This window comes from Rhinopithecus bieti, unplaced genomic scaffold (assembly GCF_001698545.2).
Source record: "Rhinopithecus bieti isolate Rb0 unplaced genomic scaffold, ASM169854v2 scaffold_15838, whole genome shotgun sequence".
In the NCBI taxonomy this organism is placed as follows: Eukaryota; Metazoa; Chordata; class Mammalia; order Primates; family Cercopithecidae; genus Rhinopithecus; species Rhinopithecus bieti.
The window spans coordinates 2,740,708-2,762,084 of NW_016808928.1; the positions used below are offsets into that span (position 1 = coordinate 2,740,708).

Here is a 21,377-nt window from a genome sequence, read left to right on the forward strand (position 1 = left end):
AAAAAAAAAAAAAAAAAAAAAAAAAAAAAAAAAAAACAAGGTAACTATTAATCTATTAATTAATTAGAAACACACTAATGACCCCAAACACACCATCTTGTGGGATGTATTAATAATTTAGTCACTGTTTACCACTTGGGACATTGCTGCGGTATTGATGTTTAGAGAATCGATGTGAGTGAGCACCTCTGCTTTCCTTTCAAGAACTTTATTTTCTGCCACAGCCGAGTGACTCCTGAAGTCTGGTGTTTCCAGGTGAGAGGAGCAGGCAATGTGGGGCGCAGGCCAAGGCCTCTTCCTCCAGCACACACCTCTCCACTCCACACTGATCTCACACCAGACAAACCCGGGGAAGTCACAGCCCTGCCCCACATCCCCAGAAGCCCGCGCTCTTACGGAAAGAACGCCCACAAAGAGAAAACTGGAAAACTGCATGCCACCCACAGGACGCTGATGAGGTCCCAGGTCACAGCATCATTCCTAAAATGACCCCACACTTAGACCAGCAGCTTCATATTCAGTCATTTGCTCAGCAAGGAAACTCAGTAGCCAGGTCACTCGAGGGCCTCTTTCAAACCATTCATGGTTCCAACCCTTCTTCCCTGGTAAGGTCCAGCCAAATCACACCTGCCCCCAAACTCCTCCTGCCACCGCCCAAACCACGCACTCACGAGGACGTCTCCAGTATTGCCTGCTGTGGGCTCCATCTACTTCCATGGCCACCCTGTGAGGCTCTGCACTGGCGATAACTGTGCCCCACTCACCCTCACTCACTTGCCTTAACTCCGATGTGTCTCCCTCTCCTCCTGCACAGGGTCCCCATCTGGGGCCATGGCTTCTCTGCACTTTCCTGTCATTGTGCTCACACACCCCATCTGGTGCCAGATGGGGCCAACCTCAGGGGACAGCAGGAACACAAGCTCCTCCTTGAGCTCCCAGGTGCCAGCACAGTGTCTGACACCTGGCTGGAGTCCATGGGGGTTACACGTGAACAGTCTGTACTGTTTACACTTCAGTGCACTTTTGATGAACTGATACCATCTACCCACCCAGACCCCGAAGGCAGGAGTGACTTGTTATGCTTACGTTTCCTCTCAAGGCTACCAGTCTCCTGTACACAAGAAACGTGCAGTAACATGACCCATTCGTGTGAATGGCTGAACATTTGCAGGATCTCAAATTTAATATCAAATATCCCATAAACAACATGATGGGTCATAAAAGACAGCAAGAATCTACGTAAAAACAATTTTAAGGCTGGACACGGTGGCTCATGCCTGCAATCCCAGCACTTTGGGAGCCCGAGGGGGGCATATCACTTGAGGTCAGGAATTCGAGACCAGCCTGGCCAACATGGTGAAACCCCGTCTCTACTAAAAATACACACACGCACAAAAATTAGCTAGGCGTGGTGGTGGGTACTGTAATCCCAGCTACTTGGGAGGTTGAGGCAAGAGAATTGCTTGAACCTGGGTGGCGGAGGTTGCAGTGAGCCGAGATCGCGCCACTGCACTCCAGCCTGGGCAACAGAGTGAGATTCCGTCTCAAAAAAAAAAAAATTAAATTAAATTGTTTAACATGAAGAACATTTTGACATCAATATGACAATCAAGTGACAAACATTTTTAAAACATGTTCTTCAAAAACAGAAAGAAAGTGCCAGGCAAATAACTATGCAAGGTCACAATACTTCTGAACACTAGTAAAACAACCTTATTCAAAACTAAAAAGCAAGCAAGACATGTGTACACACATATATTACTTCAGTTTTTTTAAAGTATTAAAAGAGGCCAGACGTGGTGGCTCACACTTGTAATCCCAGCACTTTGGGAGGCCCAGGCGGGCAGATCATGAGGTCAGGAGTTCAAAACCAGCCTGGCCAACATAGTGAAACCCCGTCTCTACTAAAAACACAAAAAGTTAGCCAGGCGTGGTGGTGTGCACCTGTAGTCCTAGCTAACTCGGGAGGCTGACACAGGAGAATCGCTTGAACCCGGGAGATGGAGGTTAAGTGAGCCGAGACTATGCCATTGTACTCCAGCCTGAGCGACAGAGTGAGACTCTGTCTCAAAAAAAATATATATATATATAGATACATATAAAATTATTAAAAGAAAGAAAAAAATTAAGTGCTTCCAGACACTACTGAGCCATAAGATCTACTGAGCTTTCTTTCCTTAAGGAGTAGAAAGCCTAAAAGATTTAAAATTAAGAAAATTGCATTCAACTAAAATGAATCTGTAACTGAATGTGTGTGCTGCAATCCTGCCTGCTGTTGAGTTTATGGCAGCGTCCAAGACATTCTAGCCAGTGATTAAATGTGTGAGGCACGTGTCATCTTCTGCTGACGCATGCACTTACCTTTAAGAGCATCCAGGAAATGCAGGTAAAGGGCGTGCTCATCTCCAGGAGCAATGTGGTCATAGCTAGATAGTGGCCAGCTCGGAGATTGACCAAGCAGCCAAGAAACCCAAGAAAGGCAAAGAGATGGTGGACAACCAGAAACAAGTCAAATGTCCGGAAGGCCAAGTTGGACAGGTGGACTGCAACATTTTCAAAGAAAAAGAATCCCGTTGCTGTTGTGATGTGAAACCAGCACCAGTTCTGCTGGCCACGTGCCTTGTCAGCATGAAGCACAGGGTCCCCCAGCAGAGCCCACAGGCCCGCGGCTGTGCTCTGAACACCAAAGACTGCACGCGTGGCCGCCAGGTCCCAGAAGACCTTCTCTCTGGCCACCAAAGAACGGTAAGTGCCATTCAGGGAGGAGGACAGCTGGTGGCAGACCACGAAGACACCCAGGTAGAAGACAAAGCCAGCAACCATCAGCGTGGAGCGGATCCCCCAGGATGCATAGTCCAGGTCAAAAATGCTCTCTGATGTGCCCCCATCGCTCGCAGGATTCATTGTCCACAACTGTATTCCAAAGGAGTCCTGGGCCCAACACTGTGTATTGTCTAAGGAAACGAAGTCAGTGCAGCGGTCCCTGGGACTGTCACATGTCCATCTTCAATCTAAAGAAAGAAAAGATCATTCATTTTATGTTGACTCAACAGAAGCAAGGACACATCACTACTCCAGTAACGCAAACATTCAACTACAAAATATTTAATTCTGTACCTTATTCTTAATGCGTTTACAAGGATACATAAACATACCAAGATAACATCCACTGACAGTATAAGAGGAAAGAAAATGAAACTAAAGCTAGAGCGGTCCAGCCATGAACAGGAGGCTGGAGCGGTGCTGGCAGGAACACAAGGTCCTATGCTCGTCCTATGTTCACTCCACCAGCAAGGCTCCTGCCTTCACAGCAGTCCCGGTCAGTCACACAATTCAGGCATGGCAGGATGAAACATACTTAACTCATCGCACTGGGATACACTTTGTTACAGCACTGAACTTCTGCTGTTTGATCCTGGTTAACACCCCAAGGATGTCATGAGAACCTGTGCTCCTGTTCTTCATGTTATTCCTTGCTTAAGGCCATGGAACAGCTTCTCAACACCGGCAGGGAAGGCCTGAACTCCTGATCGTGACCTACGGCACTCTGCAGAACGTGGCCTTCTATGGTTCCACTCTCACCACCCCTGCCTCTCACTCCATGCTACAGCCTTCCAGTCCTTTGAAAACATCACACTCTCCTGCACCTCTGGGCCTCTGCAGCTGCTGGGCCCTCTCCCTGGAAGTCTTTACCTCCCTGCAGGTGGCGCCAGCTTACCTGTCAGGTCCTCACTTAAAGGCCATTTGTTCCAGATGCCCTCCCAGAGTAGGGGAGTCCCACGGCCTGGGCTAAGTATCTTTGCTACAAGCTCCTGATGCATCCCCCAAATACTCATTTTTGATACAAGTGCTTACTGAATCCTCACCTCCACTGGACAGCAAGCTCTGTGAGGGCACAGACCACACCTGCCTTCATCACAGCATCTCCACTGCCTGATGCAGCACTGGGTCCACAGCAGGCCCTCAAGAAACATTTATGGAACACATGAACAGATGCTGAATCATGCTCAAGGGGTCCAGTTTACCTAAGCCTGAACCTGTCTGCAAAGCTACGATCACCAGAGTCTCAAGTTCTCAAAACTGGAAGAGACCTGCGATTGATTCTAGCCTTTCCTTTTACATGGCAGGAACCCCAGGCACATGAGGACACAGGAACAGCTACCGACAAAGCCTCAGAGCCCCCTCTTCCCCCCTCACCCAGTATGTAGGGACTTGCCCAAATAATGGAATTTCTGCAGGGAGTGGGGACTCTTGTCACTCACACCAGTGAACAGACAGCAGGGCTGGGAGCACCGCTTTCCCCAAGCAGCTGGCCCTCTACTCTCTGGAAGGGACCCCAGAACTGACTGAATCGTGAGGCAGCAGGACTAGAGCCGGAAGCACAGGAGGGGCCCAAACAGCTGGCCCTCTACTCTCTGGAAGGGACCCCAGAACTGACTGAATCGTGAGGCAGCAGGACTAGAGCCGGAAGCACAGGAGGGGCCCAAACAGCTGGCCCTCTACTCTCTGGAAGGGACCCCAGAACTGACTGAATCGTGAGGCAGCAGGACTAGAGCCGGAAGCACAGGAGGGGCCCAAACAGCTGGCCCTCTACTCTCTGGAAGGGACCCCAGAACTGACTGAATCGTGAGGCAGCAGGACTAGAGCCGGAAGCACAGGAGGGGCCCAAACAGCTGGCCCTCTACTCTCTGGAAGGGACCCCAGAACTGACTGAATCGTGAGGCAGCAGGACTAGAGCCGGAAGCACAGGAGGGGCCCAAACAGCTGGCCCTCTACTCTCTGGAAGGGACCCCAGAACTGACTGAATCGTGAGGCAGCAGGACTAGAGCCGGAAGCACAGGAGGGGCCCAAACAGCTGGCCCTCTACTCTCTGGAAGGGACCCCAGAACTGACTGAATCGTGAGGCAGCAGGACTAGAGCCGGAAGCACAGGAGGGGCCCAAACAGCTGGCCCTCTACTCTCTGGAAGGGACCCCAGAACTGACTGAATCGTGAGGCAGCAGGACTAGAGCCGGAAGCACAGGAGGGGCCCAAACAGCTGGCCCTCTACTCTCTGGAAGGGACCCCAGAACTGACTGAATCGTGAGGCAGCAGGACTAGAGCCGGAAGCACAGGAGGGGCCCAAACAGCTGGCCCTCTACTCTCTGGAAGGGACCCCAGAACTGACTGAATCGTGAGGCAGCAGGACTAGAGCCGGAAGCACAGGAGGGGCCCAAACAGCTGGCCCTCTACTCTCTGGAAGGGACCCCAGAACTGACTGAATCGTGAGGCAGCAGGACTAGAGCCGGAAGCACAGGAGGGGCCCAAACAGCTGGCCCTCTACTCTCTGGAAGGGACCCCAGAACTGACTGAATCGTGAGGCAGCAGGACTAGAGCCGGAAGCACAGGAGGGGCCCAAACAGCTGGCCCTCTACTCTCTGGAAGGGACCCCAGAACTGACTGAATCGTGAGGCAGCAGGACTAGAGCCGGAAGCACAGGAGGGGCCCAAACAGCTGGCCCTCTACTCTCTGGAAGGGACCCCAGAACTGACTGAATCGTGAGGCAGCAGGACTAGAGCCGGAAGCACAGGAGGGGCCCAAACAGCTGGCCCTCTACTCTCTGGAAGGGACCCCAGAACTGACTGAATCGTGAGGCAGCAGGACTAGAGCCGGAAGCACAGGAGGGGCCCAAACAGCTGGCCCTCTACTCTCTGGAAGGGACCCCAGAACTGACTGAATCGTGAGGCAGCAGGACTAGAGCCGGAAGCACAGGAGGGGCCCAAACAGCTGGCCCTCTACTCTCTGGAAGGGACCCCAGAACTGACTGAATCGTGAGGCAGCAGGACTAGAGCCGGAAGCACAGGAGGGGCCCAAACAGCTGGCCCTCTACTCTCTGGAAGGGACCCCAGAACTGACTGAATCGTGAGGCAGCAGGACTAGAGCCGGAAGCACAGGAGGGGCCCAAACAGCTGGCCCTCTACTCTCTGGAAGGGACCCCAGAACTGACTGAATCGTGAGGCAGCAGGACTAGAGCCGGAAGCACAGGAGGGGCCCAAACAGCTGGCCCTCTACTCTCTGGAAGGGACCCCAGAACTGACTGAATCGTGAGGCAGCAGGACTAGAGCCGGAAGCACAGGAGGGGCCCAAACAGCTGGCCCTCTACTCTCTGGAAGGGACCCCAGAACTGACTGAATCGTGAGGCAGCAGGACTAGAGCCGGAAGCACAGGAGGGGCCCAAACAGCTGGCCCTCTACTCTCTGGAAGGGACCCCAGAACTGACTGAATCGTGAGGCAGCAGGACTAGAGCCGGAAGCACAGGAGGGGCCCAAACAGCTGGCCCTCTACTCTCTGGAAGGGACCCCAGAACTGACTGAATCGTGAGGCAGCAGGACTAGAGCCGGAAGCACAGGAGGGGCCCAAACAGCTGGCCCTCTACTCTCTGGAAGGGACCCCAGAACTGACTGAATCGTGAGGCAGCAGGACTAGAGCCGGAAGCACAGGAGGGGCCACTCACTGTGGCCATTCAGCAAAAACTCCCCATCGTTATTCAGGCAAAAAGGTCGCTGTGACCACACCCCAAGGGCACCGGAAGCACCAGCTCACTCCAGCATGCACTGAATGTGAGTCCCGGGACCTGATGCAAAGGACAAGGGAGCACCGATAACTCCCAACCTCTTGGTTTGATAATGGTCATATAATCAAAGGCAAAAATAGTACGAGTGTTTGTCTGTTTCTCCACTGACACTCCAGCTTTAATACAGACTAGCTCTGTGTGAACACAGATCTGATGTGGGAAAGACAGCACTGGCATTCATGTCTCTCCCTAGAGAAACGGCTCCCGTGTCACGCTGCCCCTGGTGCGTGTGTTCAGGGCACACAGGTGTGCTCTCTGATAGATGCTATGGATGACGCCTGAGGGGCTGCCGTGCCCATGTGTGCCCTCGTGACCCACACTTCTGGTCATGCTATATTAAGACTCCAGTGTACTTACACATCTCCAAACACACTTCTGTTAACTTGTATACAAATCAGGTTGAACATGGTATTAAGGGGCTGGCAAGAGCACTTGGCTCTGGTATTCGCATCGCTGAACCCCTATACACTTCACGGAGCAGATCAACTTCAAGTGCAGCCTAATGCCTGGAGGGGAGACGGCTTACCAGCGTTAAAGAAAAGCAGGCTGGGTGGAAAGGACAGGTGTCAAGCACAGAATAGCAATCCATTAAAAGGATTCCCCTGAACAACACTGCTAAAGGTTAAAATATGGACCCCTCCTAAAACTTCTTCCTGTACTTTTCCATGAGTGGGTCACAAGATCTGGGTTACAGGTCCCATTTTGCCACAGGTGTATCAATGTGCTGCTCTTGGCCAAGACCACTAACTTCCGTGGGACCTTTGCCTTGAGACGAGAGAGTCCCCGACTCCAGAAGGCTCTGCCCAGAGCAGTGACTCAAACCCACCTCAGTGGAAGTGGTTAGTCCAAGTGATGCTTCAGGAGGTCTTTGGTTTGGTCGAGGTGAGAAGGACTCCAGGACATGAGAACCAAAAACCAAGAGGAGCAGTTGGCTTAGTGGGTTCTGATCTTGGTTTCACTATTTAGAAGCTAAGAAAAACAAGTTTCAGGCCGGGCGCAGTGGCTCACGCCTGTAATCCCAGCACTTTGGGAGGCCAAGGTGGGTGGATCACTTGAGGTCAGGGGTTCAAGACCAACCTGGCCAACATGGCCAAACTCTGTCTTTACTAAAAATACAAAAATTAGCCAGGCGTGGTGACGCACACCTGTAATTTGAGCTACTCAGGAGGCTGAAGCAGGAGAATTGCTAGAACCCAGGAGGTGGAGGTTGCAGTGAGCCGAGATCACATAACCGCACTCCAACCTGGGCAACAGGGTGAAACTCCATCTCAATTTAAAAAAGAAAGAAAGAAAACGAGTTTTTTCCTTAACCACCCTGGACCCCAGTGTCTGACTACGGGAAAAAGAAACACACAGCGCAGGCCGGGTGCAGTGGCTCACACCTGTAATCCCAACACTGTGGGAGGCCAAGGCGGGTGGATCACAAGGTCAGAAGTTCGAGACCAGCCTGACCAACACGGTTAAACCCGAACTCTACTAAAGACACAAAAAATTAGCCAGACATGGTGGCACGTGCCTGTGATCCCAGCTACTTACTTGGGGAGGCCCTTGAGGCCAAGTAGAGTCCCACTTGAAATCCCGGCAGGGTGGAGGTTGCAGATGGGAGCTGAGATTGTGCCCACTGCACTCCAGCCACTGGCAAACAAAGATGAGACCTCCATTCCTCAAAAGAAAAGAACAGAAAAGAGAAAGGAAGGAAGAAGGGAAGAAGGACGAGAGAGGAGAGGAAGGAGAGGGGGAAGGGCGAGGGGAGGGGAGGGGAGGGGAGGGGAAGGGGAGGGGAGGGGAGGGGAGGGAAGGCGGGAGGGGAGGGGAGAGAAAAGAAAAGAAACATGCAGAGTAGTAGGAAACGAAGCACCCACTAGGAACCAGATGTCCAACTAGTTTGTGTGGTCTTCACCTGAAGAGTGAATAGCTGCCAGGTCTTCAAGTTTTCTAGACATCTTTTTGGAGAGATCACCATATCTACAGAAAAATGGCAGACAGGCAAAAGACACTGAAACAGAAACAGGTGAGCCGGAGCTGAGAGTGGGCAAACCCTCCTGGCAGTCAGAGAACAGGTGCCAATTAGGGATGCAGAAACAGCAGATTATCAAGACCAGAATGCTTATCACCCCTTCCAATCCTGTAGCCAATCCCCATTCTGATTCTTTGCTCAAACCTCCTGATCATGTGTGTTTCTACACAGTAGCGTGCACGGGAACTTTCTGGGTAAGCTGGTGCTGTTCTAGTCTAACTCGTTACTGTGCGTCTCTGAGCTTCGTTAGTGCCAACCAGCATCTTCCAGCCAGGAGTTTACAAAGGAGGTGAACTCCTCAGCTATCTCAGCTATGAGGGTAGAAGGCCAGCCCCAGAGGCAGGGTCAGCCCAAGTGGCCAGTCTTCCTGGAGTCCTGCAGAGCTCTGCTGTCCCTTTGTGACGTCAGTGTTGTAATGAGAACAGCTGTGGTTCACCCCAAGTCACAAGGCAGGCACCCACAGAAGTGTGACTAGGCCTTGTTCTGATAGGCAGCACAGAAGGGGTATGGGAAGAGTTCAGCTTCTCCTTTGGTTTCTATTTCTGCTTCTTGACCCAACCACACTCTCTCACTCTTGATATGCAAAATGGGACACAGGGGTTCCCACTGTTGCCTTGCTGTGCTCCATAAGGCTCAGGACACACGAAGGAGCCCTTAAGTGTAACGCACAGCTGGAAGTCGCTGTTCCTTCCCTGGGAAAAACTGGAGGCCAAACCTAATGGACTTATCCTGTTCTTTCACTCTGGAAGGCTTCCAAGCCCTTCCACACCAGCCCCTTTCCTCTCTGCAGCAGAGAAAGTAGAGCCGGAGAAGAAACAACTCCTGGAAGGCCACCATCTCTTGACTCTGCAGATCTTCATTTTCTTTGGTGAAAATGTATACAAAAAGCTTGTCTTCTAAGATTCTGTGGTTTCAGCTCTTCTATTGCACTGAGCCATGCAGTTTTTAGAAATCTGAATGCAAACACATCAGTAAGAGTGTTAGCTCTGTTGCTGCACTGTGACCAGGAACCAGGCTCAGTGGCCACAGGAACCCTTCGGCTCTGTCATGCACCTATGCGCTCCTCCGGTTTACTAGGGGCTAAACTGCTAAGGATACCAGCATTTTTGTGTTTTGTTAAGATAATTTATCCCAACTTGGAAGTGAAGTCAAAAAGGAAAAAATGGTTGCATGCTTTTTTCCCTAACACAAGTTCAGTGTTTTACAACCCCGACATTCACTTGACTTTCTAGGAGAAATAACTAAACTATTTACCACTGATTGAGGGTCACACAATTTTACAATCTGCAAAGTTAATTCTCCTTCCATCAAGAAGAAAAGACAATCCCAAAGCCTGTGGTTTCAATGCACGCAGGATATTCACCAATCTTATACCTAATCCGGCAATCTTTTCTCAGCATTCCTTTTACCCACTCACTAAGAAAATCCTAGTTTTTTGTATTCTCTTTTTAATTGGCACTCCTATCCTGTTGGATACTGCATTAGTGACTGAAATATAACCTGACAAGAGCTATTTACATGAGAATTATACTCCTAACATTTTGGAAATTATACATTGATGGCTGGTAAAAATACGTTTTCCAAAATCAAAAGAAATACATGTTTAATACACAAAATTCAGAAAATATAAACAAGCATAAAAATATAAAAATAAACACTTACAATCCTCTCACACAGCTCCAAGCACTATCACTATTTTTTGGTGCCTGCTGCATCAATTGTTTTTCTACATATAAACTCTTCCTTTTTACGTAAAAGGGGATAACAGTATACAAGCTGCTCCCTGGCCTGCTTCTCTTCTCTTAGCAACAGCGAATCCTCTTCGGTAAAATGGCGGCAGGGACTCCACCATTTACCCACCCGATATCCTGCCAGGCTTTTGCCCAGTTCCTCGTTATCATGAGACATTCTGTAGTGAACATCTCGAGGCCACCTAGAGAACCTGTGCTCTTTTTATGGAAACTGCATGCTCAGGAAGAACTTCCTTAAAAACTACAGCCTCGATGATAGCCAGTCTGAAAGGCAGGCACAAAAGTGTTCAAGCTCCGTGGGGAGCTGTGGCCATCTCATACTCTCTCCATCACTTACGCTTCCTTCACCATTGTTCACTGCTTTTTCCTCTCACAGCCTTCCTGAAAAGTTGTATGTAAATAAAACTCAAAATATGGGAGTGAGGTAAGCAGAAGCTGGATAGTTACAGATTTCACACAGAGGGTAAAAGGAAACAGGAGTCAGAAACAGCCGCCTCGCCCCAGTCTTTCAGAGAACAGTCACAGCAGAATCTACACAGGCTGGGGAGCCCCTGGCTCCCCTCCTTACTGTCCACATCCAACCCCAACCCAGAGCAGCTGGCAATAGGGCCCAGAGCCCAGGCGGCTCCCACCCCCTGCTGACCCGACCCAGTGCCCGCTCCCTCTCCCCCCGCCCCGGCCTCCCTCCCCCCGCCCGCACACGCTTGAGACCTGGACCCAGCCGTCCCTCCCCGCTCCTAAACGTGGCTGGAGCTGACCCGCAGGCGTCCCTTCCGCCCTCCCCACACCCCTGTTGAGCAGCACCGTGTGTCCCCTTCCGCCCCAGCCTAAATCGGTGACCAGTGGGAGGCCACACGCCCACGTGACACGCTGCTTGTCTTGACAAAGCTCCGACAGCACCTCTGTGGCTCCGCAGGAGCCGCCTTCCTGCCTCGTGGGACACAGGTGACTGGACCATCTACGTTGCCGGCCGGGTCTGCGGGGAGCGGAGGTCAGGGGCGGACGGCCGCCGCCTCCGCCTCCGCCTTTCCCCTCCACAGTCCGGCATCCGCGGCCGTCTCAATGGGCTCCAAAGGTCAAGCGTCGCGTGGAGGGGTCCCCCCAAGCCCACATGCTACCGCGCGCGGGCAGAACTCGGGGCTGCAGGGCCTCGAACGCCCCCCACGAAGCTACTGGTCGGGAACGGGCACGCCGGGGGTGCCGCGCGCCCACGGAAGCAGGGCTGGGACGGCGGACGCTAGAGGGAGCCACCCCGGCCCCTGACCCGGGTTGCCTTACCTGGACACCGACCCGCTCCCCGGGCGCGGCCTCACGTGGGCTCCCGCTGCGCCATCTGGGTTCCCGCAAGCTAGAGTTCCCGGCCCCTCACCTTGGGAGCCCGAGCACCCCACCGGGCTTTCCCGGGCCCCCTCCTGGCTCCCGCGCGCTCACCTGGAGCTGCCCCTCAACCTGGGTTCGGCCGGCCCCGTCACCGCGCCTCCCCGCGGCGCTCCATGGACTGCCCTCACCTGGGCCTTCCGGCCCTCTCACCCGGCTGCCGCGGCGCGCTCACCTGAGCTGCCCCTCACCCGGGCTCCCTGCGCTTGGCGCCGCCCGCGCTGCAGTACTCCGGGCAGTTCACTGGACGGGCACCGCGCGGCGAGTCAGCGACTAGCGCGCCTCAAAGACGCGGCCCCCGCACCGCGCACGCGCACGCGACACGCGCACACGGCAGCGCTCGGCCCTCGGGGCGTGGCTACGATGGAGTGCCCCGGCCTAGGCGCACCACGGCGGCGGGCGCGGGGGCGGGGCGGCGGGCGCGCTGAACCTCGACGACGGGAGGGGCGGTGGCCGGCGGGGAGAGCGCGGGGCCTGGCTGAACCCTGGCGGGCGGGGTGGGGGCAGTGGAGCTCCGCTGGCCACCTGGTCGCGTTGCACCCGGAGGGGGCCGAGGGGACCTGAAAGCTGCGGCAGAGCCCGACCGCGCCGTTCCCCAGAGCAGCCCCGGCCTGGCTGCGGCTGAGTCGCGCTCCGGGTGTGGACGGAGCCGGAGCCTTCCCGGGGCGCGCGCTGAGGTCACAGGGCCCAAGCCCCGGGTCTTCAGGTCTTGACCGAGCCCATCCCCGGCCCTTCTGCGCCCACGCCTGAGTTTCAGCAGTTCGCTAAGGTTGTTATTCGAGTTATTTATGTTTCTTCTCTCTAATATGTTAGAGAGAACGTATTGGCGCCTGGCCGGGGAGGCTTCGGGGGCTAATGGAGCTGAGGGTATAGTCGGCCTTGGACCCTCGCTTTTTTCCTTTCCTGTACCATGAAGATAACTGCCTTATCTCCCCCTCAGGACTGTTTTGGGGATTAAATAGGACGTTTAAATTACCAACGCTCTTTGAAATAAACATTTCAAAATTATTACAACCCTTTAGTACACGTGGGAAAATGTTGACATTCATGTTCAAGTTTATTTTTCTGCTGGCTCATTTAGGTTTGTTGAAACCTTGAGTCCCTAGGATTGTCTAAGAACATGGGTAAATGTGTGTGGAGGCCTCCCTGGAGGCCGGAGAACTGCCAGCAGCCTTCGTGGTGTTAAGAGGAACAGAAATCTAGGAGAGCCAGGGTGACACCGTTTTAAAATCAACCCATCGTGGCTGGTGCGGTGGCTCACGCCTGTAATCCCAGCAGTTTGGGAGGTAGAGGTGGGTGGAACACCTGAGGTCAGGGGTTTGAGACCAGCCTGGCCAACATGGGGAAACTCCGTCTCTCTTAAAAATACAAAAAAATTAGCCAGGTGTGGTGGTAGGCACCTGTAATCCCAGCTACTCAGGAGGCTGAGGCAGGAGAATTGCTTGAACCCAGGAGGCGGAGGTTGCAGTGAGCCGAGAACACGCCATTGCACTCAAGCCTAGGCAATAAGAATGAAACTCTGTCTCAAAAAAATAAAAATAAAATAAACTCCATCTTAAAACCAGTGAAACCACCGTTGCAAAATTATAACTGAGACAGTGAGAGATCTGACCTAACCAGCTCCATCCTGCTTTTAACCTGCAAACTGTCCTTGTTCATTCCTGGGTGTAGGCCAAAGTAACTTTGGGAGAAACTTAGTTTATAGTTTCCTGAAACAAATCCCTTTCTTGCCTGGGGACTAGACTGCCTTTGTAGGACTAACAAATTAGCCACAAGATTAGAAATTATGGCTTAGGATTCATGCAGCTGGAGGTTACAAGATTCTGACCCTCCCTAAATTGCTCCTGGGGATAACATCACTATTGAAAAAGCTAAGATCAGTGCTTGAGATATTTTGCAGATCTTGCACTTGCTGGATCAGCTGGGACCATCCAGATGGATAAACTGGCTCATCTCATCTTGTGGCCCCCACCCAGGAACTGACTCAGGCCAGGAGGACAACTTTGATCCATATGCTTTCATCTCTGATCTGACCTCTCAGCACTCCCAGCTTACTAGTCCCCTACCTACCAAATTATCCTTAAAAACTCTGAACTCCAGGGCTGAGCATGGTGGCTCACACCTGCAATCCCAGCACTCTGGGAGGCCGAGGCAGGCGGATCACTTGAGGTCAGAAGTTCAAGACCAGCCTGGCCAACATGGCAAAACCCCGTCTCTACTAAAAATACAAAAATTAGCCAGGCATGGTGGTGCACGCCTGTAATGCCAACTACTTGGCAGCCTGAGGCAGGAGAACTGCTTGAACCCTGGAGGCAGAGGTTGCAGTGAGGTGAAATTGCACCACTGCACTCCAGCCTGGGCAACAGAGCAAGACTCCATCTCAAAAACAACAACGAAAACTCTGAACTCTGAATTCTTGGGAAGATTGATTTGAGTAATAATAAAACTCTGGTCTCCCGCACGGCGAGCTCTGTGTGAATTATTCTTTCTCTATGCAGTTCACCTGTTTTGATAAATCAGCTCTGTCTAGGCAGCAGGCAACACGAACCCGTGTGGTGGTTACACAAGCCTGTAATCCCAGCTACGTGGGAGGCTGAGGCAGGAGAATTGCTTGAACCTGGGAGGCAGAGGTTGCAGTGAGCCAAGATCACGCCACTGCACTTCAGCCTGAGCAACAGAGCGAGACTCCATCTCAAAAAAGAAAAAAAAATTGGATGGTTATAGTCCAATGCTATATGCTATAGTCCAATACTATATGCTATAGTCCAATGCTAAGATGTAGGTACGCACTGAAATGCCACAAAGTACATCCACAAAGTACTAGATTTTGTCACACCGTCAGCCCACCTGCACTTACACATAGCTTGGCTTTTACACTGATACAAAATGCCTTTGAAAGAAAGACGGCACCTTCCTCCTCCTGCTTTCCACAGGCACCCCACTCTGCATCCGCGCAGCTGTCTTTCACTGCACTCTGCGACTCCCTTGAGTTCCTCCCTGCGCAAGATCCGAGAACCTTCTCTTGGGGTCTACACTGGACCCCTTTCTCCAGCAGCATTGGGTTCCTCGAATTCACACTCACAGCACGCTGAGGCCTGTCTTACAAAGAACGAACTGAGGCTTAGAAAGATGAAACCAAAACTTCATCAGTCACATGGCTGGTAAGTTCCTCAGCTTGAATTTAAACATTCCAGGACTGCGTCTTTCCACTCGGCCATCTTTAAAGCAGAATGATAAAACAGTTTTGTTTTCTAAAACACAATCACAGGTATAACCAGTACCCATGGTTATACTGGTGGAAGTATAACCACCAGTATATGGAAGTGGATGTGGAAGACTGAATGAAACCCAGGCGGATTCCCAGCTTGCTGTGTCACAGCTTGGTCACTGCTGTTTACAGCCTGCATACTCCCCTCCCGCCCTGCCTCCCACAGGTGTCTCACCTCCTTCCCCGACAGATCGAATGACACAACAAACATTCATCTTGGGTGCACGGTGTGTCTGGCAGTAGGCTAAGCCCTTTGGTAAATTGGTTCTTTCAAACATCACAGGTGTCTGAGGCAGGCACTATTATCCACATGTCATAGAAAAAAAAAACAGTGTTCAGTGAGGCTGAGGTTAGCAATGTGCACCTCCACACACTGCTAAATGACAAAGCTGAATTTTGAAGTACGATGCCATGAGGTGTCTGGAGAAGACAATCGAGATGACTTAATCGAGGTGTCAGAAGACTGTCTTACTCTTATTTTCTGTTCACATAAGCCATATACGCACATTGCGAGGTTTGGTTGTTCCATTACAGAAAAGACAGACTGTTTTAAAAGCCATTAGAAGAGGGATGGGAGGAGTTCTCTTCCGCCTGTTTCTTCCTCCTAAACAGAGCAAAATGACTGTGTTCTCAGAGGGATGTATAATGAGCGACAGAGGAAAAAGAACGTCCCTGATTTTAAATCCACAGTGTCCTTCAACAGTGAGCAATAGGAGTTCTGTGGGTGGGAGAGCAGGACCGCTGTGCTTGCAAACAACACTTTAAAACATGGGAACCTAAGTTCAGGATCTGCTGACAGCAAGTCCGCAGTAAGCATAAGGGTCTTTGGACTCCCACAGATCAGATGCTCAGCTTCTCAGCCTCACTGTGGCAAAGACTCTCCCTGACCTAACTCCAGGCAACGTCCTCCAAGCCCTCAAGGCTCTGACCTGGGCCCCTGGCCCCTTTCGTCCAAAAGAATCCTGCTGAGTCAATGCAGTGACAATTACCTGCCCCTGATATCTGACCATCCTCCTCATCCCCCACCCCCTGATATCTGACCATCCTCCTCATCCGCCACCCTCAGTATCTGATCACCAGGCCTGCCTGCGGCAGGAATCCTGCCAAGTGGTTCTAACAAGAACCCCCCTGGCCTGATGTCACCTCTTCATAGTTTTCCATCTGCCCTCACCCGCTCCATGGCTGTGCATTCCCCTTTTTCTTGTTATACTCAGAGTTGAGCCCAGTCCCACTGCAGTAGCCCCGCACCTATCGCGATTCCCTTGAGACTGTAAAACGAAAATTAAATTCTAGTCCCCTACAAACCCCTTCAGCCACAAGCTTTCCAAAGTAAACCTTAGAGACTAGTTCAGACCGTGATGGGAAGGGGGTCGGATAGGCTCCTTATACCCTCCTTCTGTTGAAATCCAGGCACAGCTGACCTGCATTAACATCAAAGCAGCGCTCTTAAGACTGACAAAACAGACTCTCTGCAGCAGTAAGATACTACATTCCAACCTGACTCTAATACAGCATCACATGACAGAGAGCAGGCCCTGGAAGAAATCAAGCATTTTACCCCAGAATATATTTATTTGACATATTTTGAAGGGGCCCCACACAGCTGTATCTCGAGGGGAAAATCCACATCCTGCCAGGATCCCCTTCCCTTTCCAGGTCTTTTCCCTGATCTGGGAGAGATTTGACTAAGAGTCTGGCACCTCTTTTAGGTCCAATAAGAGCTCTGAAGATTAAAAAACAAACAAACAAAAAAAAAAACCTTAGTCTCCACAACCTTTATCTTAACCCAAGACAATCCTTTCTTCTGGACCAAACCACTGGACACCTTACACGTATCGGCTGGCAACGTGTACACCTCCACACACTGCTAAATGACAAAGCCGAATTTTGAAATACGATGCCATGAGGTGTTTGGAGAAGACAACTGAAATGATGTCCTGGAGGTGGCAGGGGATCCTCTTGCCCTTTTCTTTTTTCTGCCTGTAACTTCTGTCCCCCTAAAATGCATAAAATCAAGCTGGAATCCAACCACCTTATGCACCAGTTCTTAGGACCTCCTGGGGTTGTGTCACCAATCATGGTCCTCATATTTGGCTCAGAATAAATCTCATCAAATATTTTACAAATTTGACTCTTTTTGTTGACAAGTCTGTCGCACCATTTTTTAATAAGGGCTGTGTGTAATGTTTTCTTTAGCAACTGTGGCAAAATTAAACCTTCTTAGAAATAAAGAGAAAAAGAACTCATTATAGAAAACTATCTTTCTGCTGATGTGGGCATTCACTGTGTTCATTTCTTTTTCCAAAAGGTGTATCTTTCTTAAAACTGAAAATATTGAGCCACAAAACATCGTGCCGATGGCTTGCATGTGGGACACTCGGGATATCGTACTAAAGGGCTCTGATGCTATCTTGATGATCTCTACGCAGGGTGTTACTTCTGCTGGCTGTGTGACCTTGGAGAGGTTACTTAACCTCTCTGAGCCACAAGTGTAAAAGGATGAGATTGGTCCCTAAAGTCTCCTCCATAATTAAAGCTAGGTGATCCTGAATCTTCTGCTATTTGAGGATCAGACGAACAACAGTGGACAGGGTTATTCCTGTTGAAAATGATAACCCTGAGATAATGGCCATAATTATCTTGGTACCCAAAGAAGCCTTAAATCCTCATTGGACGAAGACATTGCCATCATAACCAGCCTTTAAAAAGTGCCCATAACAACCAGCCTTTAAAAAGTGCCCAGGCATGGTGGCTCGCGCCTATAATCCCAGCACTTTGGGAGGCCGAGGTGGGCGGATCACCTGAGGTCAGCAGCTAGTGACCAGGTCAGTGAAACCTTGTCTCTACTAAAAATACAAAAATTAGCTGGGTGTGGTGGCACATGCCTGTAATTCCAGCTATTCAGGAGGCTGAGGCAGGAGAATTGCATGAACCTGGGAGGCGGAGGTTGCAGTGAGCTGGGATTGTGCCACTACTCTCCAGCCTAGACTACAGAGCAAGACTCCATCTCAAAAAACAAAACAAAACAAGACAAAAAGTGCCCTGACAAGATCACGTTGATTCTAGGGCTGCAAAGACAGCTATTGTGGGGCCACCATAGCACACTGTCCTCTAGGCACCCTCCCATGGGGACATTTGGCGTGTCTGGAGACGTTTTTGGTTGTCATGACCTGGGGCGAGAGGCAGGTTGCTGCTGCTGACCTTCAGAGCAGTGAGGCTATTAGGCTTCCGACAATGCCCAGGGCAGCCCCACAGCAATGGCCCAGCCCCAACATCAATGGTGCTGAGCTTGAAAAATCTATACCCTGGAAAAGGACACATCTCCGCTTAAAAACTAAAACTGTAGAGAGAGGGACGCTGCACTCAAAGTGGACTTTCTGCTGCCCCAAATAATAGGTCTTCTTTCCAGCTTCATCTTGTGGAATGATATCAAATGGCACTTGAGTGACCTAAAGGATTTTAGTGCAACTTTAAGAAATGCTTAATTCAGGCTGGGCGTGGTGGCTCACCCCTGTAATCCCAGCACTTTGGGATGCAGAGGTGGGTGGGTCACTTGAGGTCAGGAGTTCGAGACCAGCCTGACCAACATAGTGAAACCCCGTCTCTACTAAAAATACAAAAATTAACCGGGTGTGGTGTTGGTTGCCTGTAATCCTAGCTACTTGGGAGGCTGAGGGAGGTTAATTGCTTGAACCCGGGAGGCGGAGGTCGCAGTGAGCCGAGATCGTGCCATTGCACTCCAGCCTGGGCAATAAGAATGAAACTCCATCTCAAAAGGAAAAAAAAAGGAATGCTTAATTCATACCTATAGAGAAGTGTAATCACTTTGATTTATTTTTCATCCCTGTTACTATTTTAGGAACAAATTTACAGACTGAAACCTCGCCTCCCCTCTCCCCCAAACACACAGCATAATATGGTATAAATCAACTATGTAGATGCATAAAAGATATTGAAATTTAGTGAAATTTCATGTCTTTAAAATGTCAGGTAGAATGTTATAAAGCTGGCAGCTCCAGAAAGCAATTCAGGGAAGTGGTGTATTTGTTAAACACCAAACAATGAAAACTTACCTAAGAGTTTTCTTTCCGAATCTTCCCACACAGCAGCATCGAGTTTAGCTTCACAGACAAGGATGTGAAACTTGGGATCAGCTGGTCAGACACCAATAACAGTACTTAGGAAATTAAATTAAAATTCACATTTCCCCCTCTCCTATGAAATAACTAGACCCACACAGTCGTGAGGGGACGAGATATGGAATGTCCTCTGTCTCACAGGGAATCCGCATTTCACATCCACTCGTGAGTCTCCTGCCTGGGACAAGGCGGAGCTGACTCGTTCTGAAGATGACTCTGCAGGCATGGAGTTCATTCCAGAGGAGGTTAGAGCCACTCAGCATGAAGAGAGGGTGTAACAGGATGTTGTCTCTGCTGAGGAAGTGGGACTGCCACCCGATGGGCTGTCCATCATCACCCAGGAGAGGCTGGGCCAGGCTGTGTTGCGTCCAAACCCCTGCCCTCTGGGCAGACTGGTGGTGTCAGTCATTTCAAGGTAAAGAGCAGGTGATATGTCAGGACCTGTGACCCGGTGTTCAGAGAGCATCTAACACAAGCCAGCTGTCTTTGGAGGGGCAGAGTGGCCGGGAGGCACTTGTATCTTGTGGGCAGAGGCTTCTTGCCAGACCACAAAGGTGGGGAGGGGTCTGTGTGGGGCCGCTGAGGGGCTTGGAGACTAAAGCCCCACACCAGTGAGAGAAAACAGGATGGGAAGAGCCAGGGGAATCGGGTGGAGATCCAATCTCTAACTCCATGGAGGACTTTGTAAGGTTTGGACCCAGAGCAGAGGAAAGTTTAATGCATGACATAGTCTAACCCCTCTGTTAGTTAGACTAACCCCTCTGTTAGTCTATGTCAGGTTGTGTCTATCAAGACCTGCGTCATTCCATCAACTTCTCCCTTTCCCAGAAGGGTCACTGCTCTTTCACTTGCTGGGGAAGGGAGAAGTTCAAGGAATGATGAAGGTCTTGGTAGACTCAACGTGAAGCGGCCCTTAGGAGCCAGCAGATCCGGCAGCCCCAGCAGATCTCATGGGCTCGGAGGTATGTAGGGGAGGAGGATATCACAAGACCAGCTGCACAGCCATGGAAGGGGCTCTGGGGCCTTGCAGCCAGGCTTCTTCTCCTTCAGTGGCTGATCTCCTTTGCAGAAAGAACTTCTGGCCTGCTTCTGGGCAGGCAGAGATGGCCTGTTTGACCCCAGGGCACCAGGTGAGCAAGTGTACCCACACATGTGCTATGAACTATCCACTGAGTCACCTGGCCTTCCCCAGCTCACTGCATCCTCAGAACAGGCATGGTGTTGGCATGTCTCGAGACGGCTTGCCCATAGTCCCTGCTCTCCACTTTCACCCAGCCTTCCACCAAGTTCCCTCTTGGGTGCTTTCTCATGAGTAGTTGTCTGAGGATGAAAAATGTGTGTTTGACAGCAGCTTTAGATGCTGAAATGTTTTGGAGAAGAAGAATATCACTGTTATACTCTCAGAAAGATCTCAAGTTCTGAAAATATCCGTTATCTCCTGGGAATGCTTATAAGAAAGTCCTCACTACAAAAGAGAACCAGGCTGATAGACATGTTGAATAAAGATATTCAAAACAAATAAAGATAGTCAAAGACAAACAAAGAGACCCAGTTGAGAGGGAAAGCTCAATTTTACATAAAATTGGAAAGTAATTGTTGTGAGTGCTTGGTGATTATCTAAAGCCAGTAGTGTGGTGCAGGGGTTAAGAAGAATTTACCAAGACAGTTGTTGGTAAAGAAAGGCAGATTTATTAGAAAAAGTATGAAAGTACGTTGCAAGGGAGCAATGGGCAGGCCAGCAGGAGAGGAGCTGACTGCCAGGAGACAGAGGCTTGCAGGGGATTTGATAGGACGATGCTCGTGGTGTGTGCTGGAGAGGGCTATGTGCAGTGCTCATAATGCCAAGGTTTCAGGGAGCTAACTCGCAATTTTTGTATCAGCCGAAGGTCTGGCTATCACTGGGCACAGGAAGACTGAGTTATTTGTGCAGGGTGTCTGTGTGTCCTGGACCATGAAGAAAGGCAGGCTCACAGCTTATCCACTTTCTTTTTGCTTTCCTTTGGTCCCACCAACCTGAATCCCCCTCCCTTATTAGGACTGTTAGGACTGTCCAGTAACGAGTATGCAAGGGAATGACAAACTTTATTTCCTTTCTTTCCTTCCTTCCTTCCTTCCTTCCTTCCTTCCTTCCTTCCTTCCTTCCTTCCTTCCTTTCCTTCCGTTCTTTTCTTTTCTTTTTTTTTTTTTTTTTTTTTGAAACGGGGTTTTTCTCT

General features: G+C 50.7%; 1 protein-coding gene across 2 annotated transcripts in view; it reads right to left on the bottom strand.

The window, feature by feature from the left end:
* CLN8 (CLN8 transmembrane ER and ERGIC protein) overlaps positions 1-19,395 on the bottom strand; it is a 25,022-nt gene extending 5,627 nt beyond the window's left edge. The window contains exons 1-2 of one of the 2 annotated variants that reach the window (XM_017887853.1): positions 19,099-19,395; positions 2,362-3,011 (exon numbers count right to left, since the gene is read on the bottom strand). In XM_017887853.1, coding sequence (XP_017743342.1) covers positions 2,362-2,904 — 543 coding nt within the window. In that variant the 5' untranslated portion in view covers positions 2,905-3,011; positions 19,099-19,395. Of the gene's footprint in view, positions 1-2,361; positions 3,012-7,438; positions 7,576-19,098 lie in introns of those variants that run through there. The other variant, XM_017887854.1, reaches the window with a different exon arrangement.
* Between the last annotated feature and the right edge of the window lie 1,982 nt (positions 19,396-21,377).